This window comes from Phaethon lepturus, unplaced genomic scaffold (genome assembly GCF_000687285.1).
Source record: "Phaethon lepturus isolate BGI_N335 unplaced genomic scaffold, ASM68728v1 scaffold20040, whole genome shotgun sequence".
Lineage (NCBI taxonomy): Eukaryota > Metazoa > Chordata > Aves > Phaethontiformes > Phaethontidae > Phaethon > Phaethon lepturus.
The window spans coordinates 36544-44747 of NW_010510042.1; the positions used below are offsets into that span (position 1 = coordinate 36544).

Genomic DNA, 8204 nt, shown 5'->3' on the forward strand with positions numbered 1-8204 from the left:
GGATATTTGAACAAAAAAGACTTCTCAAAGATCCTTTCAGTTCTCTGTTTGTTCAGTTATCAAACACTTCTACTGCCCCAAACACTTTCATGGAACATACTCCTGATCAGAGAGTTGTCTAACTTCATTACTAGAGACTTCTTAAATAAGGTGATTGCTTAGGGAAGTTGTGTAATCGGTTCCAGTGCTGAGCTGTCAAGACAGTTGTAACTTGAAAACTGTTACCTTCCTGACTGCAAAATCCGTTTACCTGTTTGAAAACTTACTGTTTCTCCCCACCATCCTTCATCCTTAAATTTAGCTACCCCAGATCTTTCAGGTCTCTGTAGGCTATATTTTTTAGACTGAGTTGCTATTGCCACTTTCCTCAGGATTCCTCAGTGGCTCACATCTTTCTTCAGTATAGGGCAGTATGAGGGATAACCATAGCATTTGCAGAGTCATTTTCTGTGGTGGTAGCTGTTGTGTATGTACAAGATCTGTTCCTCTGGTGCCTAGTTCTGAAAACTCACCTAAACCAGATCATTGTAAAATAAATTTATATAAGTATGATGTACAAGCTATAAAATTACTTTCAAACTCTGCTCATACCTCGTTCTTCAGAGTACTTGCTGATTGTGAGGGTTTTGTTTCTGAAGCTAGCAGGCAGAGAGCATGACAGCGTGTGGATGTACAGAAGGGATACTTTTTAATGACTGTTTATGCTTTTAGTGTGAAGTACCAGAGGGTGGGCTGGTTCCCAAGTCCCTCTACCGGACAGCAGAAGAGTTGGAAAACGAAGACATAAAGCTTTGGACTGAAACAATCTACCAGTCTGCAAGTGTCTTCAAAGGAGCGCCACATGAGGTAAGGTTGCAGCCTACCCTTCTTTTCTTTAATCTTAACCCTCTGCTCTGGACTCTTTCTCTTGAACTGGAAATGGTTTAGAACTTGATTACTTAGTTGCCACCTTGTTCTTCTATATTTCTCATGCATAATGATGCTTTAGTAGCTGAAGTTTGTGACTATTTCTGGTATCGTCTTGTCGTCATTAGAGAATATCACTGGTTTTCGTTCTATTCGAAGCAGTATCCTTCTAAGCAAAGACAAACGATATTCTCACAAGCTACTTGAGAGCTTCTGAAAGTCGTGTGCTAAAATAAGGATGCTCCATGAGGAGAGAATTTGTATCTACACTGCCTTTTTAGAAGTCTAAATTAAGCCCCGCAGCAAAACCTGTGGGGTTTGTTGTCTTTTCTGGTAAGAGTTTCTGTCTTTACTGAGCAAATGGCTATTATTTAATATGACTTTTCTGTCTCAGGTTCTCATTCAGATTGTGGATGCCTCATCTGTGATCACATGGGATTTTGATGTGTGCAAGGGCGACATCGTTTTTAACATCTTTCATTCCAAAAGAGCCCCACAGCCTCCTAAAAAGGACTCCCTGGGAGCTCACAGTATTACATCTCCTGGTGGGAACAACGTCCAGTTGATAGACAAAGTTTGGCAATTGGGGCGTGATTACAGTATGGTGGAGTCGCCTCTTATCTGCAAAGAAGGGGAGAGTGTGCAGGTGAGACCACTGAATCCTCCTGTGGGAGCAGATGGAAGCTAGGTCCAAAACTAGATGTTCTAATTCACAATCATAATGGATGACTGAGTGGTGATTCAGCTCTGGACTGTCTGCTTGCTTTTGGCCGACATTTCATTTATGTTCCTAGCTGCTTGCTGCAGGGAAAGGAGATAGTATTTACATGGGATCTGCTCCGACGGGGGGTTGCATCAGGCTAAGAGTGATTGAGACTGATCAGCAAGGAATATAGGGAAGCCACCTAGAATGTAGTGCATGTCCAGAAAGTAGCAAGGCATCCTTTGTGCTGTAATTTTGGCCATTATTTTCTGAAGGAAACAGGCTGTGTTTGAAGAATATTGTAGTGTCTTACCTCAGCAATGACAGAAAGTCTGGAAATTAAGACTGAGCTTCTGTGTGTTTGTCCCTCTAACAGGCACCTTAAGGAGCTCCCTATGGCCGAGATTCCTGAAGGTTTTTTTATGGCATTTGCAACCTTTAATTTCCGAGTTTGATATTACATGCAGCCTGTTTACAATCACAGTCTGCCACTGCTATTCCTTTTGACTTGAAATAAGAGGCGAACAGCCTTTGAAAAAGGAGCTCCTTATGTCATCTAATTGGAAGTGTTAAACTGGAAATACGGGCAGTGACCTCTTGAACTGCACTTTCTCTTTCTGTGAGGCAGGAGCCTTGACTACTCTTCTCAGTCTCAAAGGACAGCCATTAATGAAACTAAATGGGAAAAACGGTTATCATTTTAAACAAGAACTTTGTCCTTTCGGTGTATTTAAATCCTAACCCCTTGACACTGTCAAAAAGCAGAAGGAACCGCCGGTGTTCTGTCATAACTTTTATAAGCATGCTGTGTGGAGAGAGGTGACCAGCACTGCCAGTTGGCTCAGGAGCTGAAATATTGGCATTGAGGAAAAAATTCTGGGCATGTAGGCAGTTTTTCTAAGCTTGGAAAAGAAATTTCAAGCCTACAAATCTTTGTTAACAAAGTTAATTTTCGATTTTTGCTGTGGCGGCTTCCAGGGATCGCATGTGACCAGGTGGCCTGGCTTCTACATTCTCCAGTGGAAATTTCATAGCATGCCTGCCTGTGCTACAACCAACCTGCCTCGTGTGGATGATGTACTAGCATCTCTGCAGGTCTCTTCTCACAAATGTAAAGTGATGTACTATACGGAAGTAATAGGATCTGAAGACTTCAGGTATGTCTGGCCCAGGGTTCATGAAGGTCAGCTGATGCCAAACCTTTCTGATACTTAGATGATCAAGCCAGTGTCAAGTTCACTTAAATACAACTAAATTGTAAGGACTTGTGTTTACTTAGCCTCAAAAAACCCACAAACAAAAAAATTCAACCAGTACTAGCACTGGGGGCAACTGATATATAAAAGGCTTTAGTTATCTCATTGTAATCATCATTGGTCACTTTGCTCCGCTTTGAAAGTGTTGTGTGAGTAGTTGGGCTTGGCAGGTTTTCCTGTAGAAATGGGTGCAACTCAAAATGGAATTGAGTCAGTTCAGTTGCCTGCCAGTTGATATATTTGACTGAAGCTAGTTCTCAGTCTTTTTGCAAAAACCAGACACTGTTCAAAGGTATTTGATGTCCCCTTTATCTTACGTAGTGAGGCAGAAAAGCTTTTGAGTATCTGCACCAAAACTGTAACTTGCTTTTTATTCACTGTGCAAACAAATACATATAGCACAAATCAAAACCTTGGTATGTTCTGAAGCTTAAAACTACTTCTTTTTTTATTGCAGGGGATCTATGACCAGCCTTGAATCAAGCCACAGTGGATTCTCCCAGCTCAGTGCTGCCACCACCTCTTCTAGCCAGTCCCATTCCAGCTCCATGATTTCCAGGTAGTGCCACCACAGATGAAAAGCAAATGGATGAGATGGCTGGACCCTCGCCGGTGGCAGCTGACTGCAATACAGCATATTCAACTGGCAATTGCGCAAAAAATACCCCACCCCACAAAAGCCTTTTATAGATAGTAAAGTAGCTGTTTGAATTTTAAACTTAGTGGTTTTGGTCCTTCTCAGATCCAACAGCTTGTCTCTTAACTTTAACCCTCTTTCCTAACTCAGCCATAAATATTTTTTCAAATGTGCTTGCACAAATCCTAACTCTGAACACAAGGGCTCTCACTGAAACAAAAAATTACCAGTGCATCAGTTAAGAATATTTTTTTTTTTTAACCGTGTAAATATTAAAAAGCAAAAAAAGAGGAAAAAAAACTACTACCAAAAATGCTCCGTAGTGCACTAGAGATCAACTGCAAGTCTCCTGTCAGGACATTCCTTGCCATCTTAAGGAATCCCCTGAAATCTTCCAGAGCTGCAAACTGTTCTCCCATTGCCATTAAGTGATGTCCGAGACAAAGAAAAGCAGTTGCTGGATACTTGACTTTGTGAGTCCATTTTTTTCAAAGCATGCCCACAGAGCTGTGGCCAGGCTGTAAACACTAATACCTTTTGTATGAGCACATTTTTGGGGAATTTGAGCTCTGGGTCTTGATGGGTTAAAGCAATTCATTCTTTCCTTGGATTTGTGCTTGAAGCACTGCGGAGAGAGAGGCAGAGAGCAGGCTCTCCCTCACTGTGTCACGCCGGGCTGATCCAGAATTCGTCTGAGGATTTGTTCCCAGCTCTGTGCTGGAGCTTCACTCCACTTAGTACACTGCACATGAATTGATTTTACTGAGACTCTGTTCTTATCAGGAATTTATGCAGAGCTTAAGCTTGCTTCTTAAACCAGTCTAGAGGAGGTATGGCATACATCCTTCCTGTGCACCTTTCAATCCTCTTGCCTCCTATCCTTCCCTGTGCATGTGAGAAACAGAGCGCTTTAGTTCTGAGCAGCGGAAGCTTTAATGCAGGCAGGGAGCCCCGGGATCTTCACTCTGAGTGATGCAGTAGAAGATGCTCTAAGCAGTGCCCGCTCAACCGTTTTCACTATTGCTACTGCCAGTGGTGAACTGCCGTTTTGGATTTTGTCCCTATTCTCCCCAGGCCCAAGCAATCCTACTTGAACCGGTTTTGTTCAGGTCTGTTCGGGTATTCTTCCACTTCGAGCCCTCTCTCCCATGTACAGCAAAAGGCACAAAAGGCTGAAGTGCTGAGCAAAGGGCAGACAGCTACACACCATACCTAGCAGTGGAGCAGAGAAGATTTCAGTCTGAAATGCAGCAGGATTTGCATAGTCAGACCCTGCTTGGTCTTTCCTCACCTTCTTAGAGCTAAACTACCCATCCAGGCACAAGGAGCTGCTGTGCTGGCTGCAGTCCCCGCTAGAAAGCTAGATAGGCTCTGTTCAGTCTTGGGGAGGCAGCACTCTTGTGGGTAAGTGGTAGAGGAGCTTGCGGAGGTATTGCACTTTCAAAGCAGCACTCACTTAAGAGACTTGGATGCGCTGCCTGCGGAAAGCTGGTTCTGAACTCGGTATAAATCTTTTATGACTGCAAAGCTTCTGAGAGGCAGGTTACTAACATCTAACTAAGAGCACCTCTCCTGCAGACCAATTCTGGCTGTAGAATGTGGCAGAGCAAGCTGACGAAGTATTTTGGTAACAGATTTAGAGGTGCTGAGGCCAGTTTCCTTAAACTGAACCAAACTGGTGTATTTTGTCTTTTTTTGGACTTGGTCTAACCTCCAACTTGAATTTCTGTTACTTAGGCTGCCAAAGTGTGCTGTTGTGTGAGACAGGCCACTGCTTTGGTGTCAAGCAGCTCCCCACCCAGCATCTGCACAGCAGCTAAGCAGATGCTGTGGCTCTCGGGCTGCTCACACGAGCTGCCTGCCTAGGAGGAACCCAGCTTGCTGAAGAGGTAGTTTGATTCTTGACTTGCAGGAACCAGTATTCCCAGGCGCAGGGGAGCTAGTGCAGCAGGAGGCACAGTGAGGTTAACTTAATGACACTCATGGCTCTCTGCAAATGCCACTTACCATGTACCAGGCTGTAAGGGTTGAAGATGGTCCCCTTTCTTTCTTTCTTTCTCTCTCTCTCTCTCTCTCTCTCTCAGATGGCGATTTTGCTGACAACTGTAAAGAAACTGCTTCATTCAACACTCCACATCTGTCCAGAGGTGTCTGGCTTTGTAGACCTTTTTGAGTTGCAGTCACTTTTCAAGTCTGAAGATCTGTATTTTGTTTTTCACTTGAGCTGGCTCAAAAGTGACACTTTGGGTTTTTCCTGCTGTTTATCTTAATACATCTTTTAGAGCTCAAAGCACATGACAGCACAAACAACTGGGGAGATAGAATTCCAGAAAAACAATAGTTAATCCTCCTTTACGCAAAGTGCTGTGGCAATATGACTTGATAGCTGCAGTCTGACTAATTAATTTCCCATACCCTGGTCTTTCTTTCTGTGATATTATTGCTCTTCTTCCTTCTCTCAGCCAACGGCTCTTCTGTTGGCTTTTTTCCTGTTATCAGTGTCCTTCAGCACTTCCCTGTCTGTACTCATGAACTGCATATCAAATTCTGTAAATGTTTTGTATACATAATACCTCATTCTTGGTAATAAAATACAGATAGTCTTTAAAAGATTTTTTTATCGTTATCAATAAATGTGAACTGTTTGGAAAAAAGGGTCAGCCTCTTTATTTCATTCATTTGATGCACAGCTTCCAGGTTATTTTATGTGCTGAATTCAAGTCTGCCAGAGCGGCTCTGGGGCAGTGCTGTTACATAAACCACATAATTTCTATTACAAAAACAGTAAAACAAAGAGTTGGGCTTTCTTTTGGAAATTTTCAATAGCATCACTATATAGCGACATTACAGATGTCTAAGAAATAACTTGTTTACAAGTGTGTCAGTAGGAAATGGGTTATTTTTCAGGGATTTCAGTGTACAAAGATCTGGCCAGTATCAGCGAGTGGCTTCAGCTCCCTGCCTCTGTCGAGGACTTGCAGTGAAGCAGTCCACCCCGGGGAGCAGAGCCTGAGCAGGTACAAGGTTATGAGGAAATGTGGTTTTAGAAGGAAAATGGCCTCTGCTGGGCACTTCCTTGTCACACAACAACATCCTACCGTCCCCGCAGTACATGCACACAGGTTTTTTACTATGAATACACAAAAGGAACAAAATACTGTGCTGAAAGTCTTCAGGTAGCCCTAAAAAGAAAATGGTTGCTTTTATGGATTATATGATGACTTTATACTCTTTTTATCACAGTTTGAAAGGGAGCTTCAGCCTCAGCAGTTCAGCTGATTGCAGCAGCATCCCTTGGCGAGTGTATTATGTGTATTATTTAAAAGGCTTGCACTGGCAAGCTTAGCACAGCATGGGTGCAGAGAAACGTGTCTCATTTGCCTCTGTGCAGGCTGGAATGTGTCTGGCCACCTGAGCTAGCAAGTGCAATAACTGTTTTCTTTTCCACCTGCTTTATTTCTTTCCAGCCATGGCCCTGCCGTAGAATAAAGGGCTGAATGTATCCCTAGGCTGAGCAAGGGGAAACCTGAAGCCATAAAACTGCCCCTAAATCCCCATTTTTGCAATCGGACTGAGCTCTGCAGGCCTCGGCTTGGCGAGATCCGCTCTTCGCCGCGGCGCGGGCTTGGGGAGCGGGTGACTCTGAAGGTGAACAGTCGGCAGCGCTGCCGTGTATTTTAGTTTGGCGGATGCAGCTGCTGTTTGGGTTGTGAGGGTTGGGGTTTTTAAAGTGAAATTTAACAATATAAAGGTACAGTAGTTTTCTCTCATTCAAGAATAAATACGCTGCCCGTACAGGGGTTTGTCGCTGCCCGCTGCCACGGGTGAGCAAGCCATACGGTGCGGAGGAGATGGGCTCCTCGGCTGCCCCCACCAGCGGCGCCTTCTTGGCTGGGAGGCCGAGACAATCACATTTGGGGAATTAAGATTTATTATTTCTATTAGACGTAGACAAAGTTTTAGCTATTTTTGAAACAGGAGCCAATAAATGTCAGGCTGTGGTGTTTCTAACCCCGGGAGTCGGAGCAGTGGCTGAAACCTCCATTTATGGTTGGTCTTTCAGATTTTATCCAAGCTGTAAAGTTTCTAAAATGAGAATCTTTAACTATGGTCATGGAGGTCTGTCAGCAAGACCAGATGGCTGCCTGACCTACTTCAAGTTTTAACATGTGGCCAATATTTTCATGCCAGCGCATAATTATAATGGACCGGCTTACTGCTGCTCTGGACGTTACTAAATACAAAAGCCCTTGAAAAGACATTGTAGAAGAAGATGGCTTCTGCTGTTCATTGTGCTGTGCCCAGGGAGGCAGTGGGAAAGCTGCCTTTGCCAGCCAATGCTCCTCCCTTGAAACGGCAATTAAAACTGAGAGCCTCAGACCTTGTTTGAGCGGAACGGATGATAACGGTGTGAGCAGGGGCTGCTCCGCCGTGCACCTCCCCTTGGAAAAGCGTTAATCTGGTTGAACTGTGTATTTTGGTTTGGGGTTGTTTTTTTTGGTGGATCTTTTTGAGACAAAGCAAAATTCCTGGAAGAAGTTTCACCTGCCTCGCCTGCCGGCCCTCCCCGCTCCCCGCAAAGCCGAGAGCTCCCTGCTCCCCAGGTGTGGGACCCCGTTGCCTCTGCTCGTGTGCAAACCTCGCTTCCCAACGAGCCCGTTAAATTCTCAGTCACCCAAAGCGAAGGGTCCTGAACCGCCAT

The 8204-nt window shown here is 44.2% G+C and overlaps 1 protein-coding gene across 2 annotated transcripts in view; it reads left to right on the forward strand.

Annotated features, from left to right (window-relative positions):
- LOC104627468 (SEC14-like protein 1) overlaps positions 1 to 4011 on the forward strand; it is a 39388-nt gene extending 35377 nt beyond the window's left edge. For both annotated transcript variants that reach the window (XM_010295749.1, XM_010295756.1), the window contains exons 12-15: positions 712 to 846; positions 1301 to 1552; positions 2588 to 2766; positions 3323 to 4011. In XM_010295749.1, coding sequence (XP_010294051.1) covers positions 712 to 846; positions 1301 to 1552; positions 2588 to 2766; positions 3323 to 3428 — 672 coding nt within the window. In that variant the 3' untranslated portion in view covers positions 3429 to 4011. The remainder of the gene's footprint in view (positions 1 to 711; positions 847 to 1300; positions 1553 to 2587; positions 2767 to 3322) is intronic.
- The last annotated feature ends 4193 nt before the right edge of the window (positions 4012 to 8204 follow it).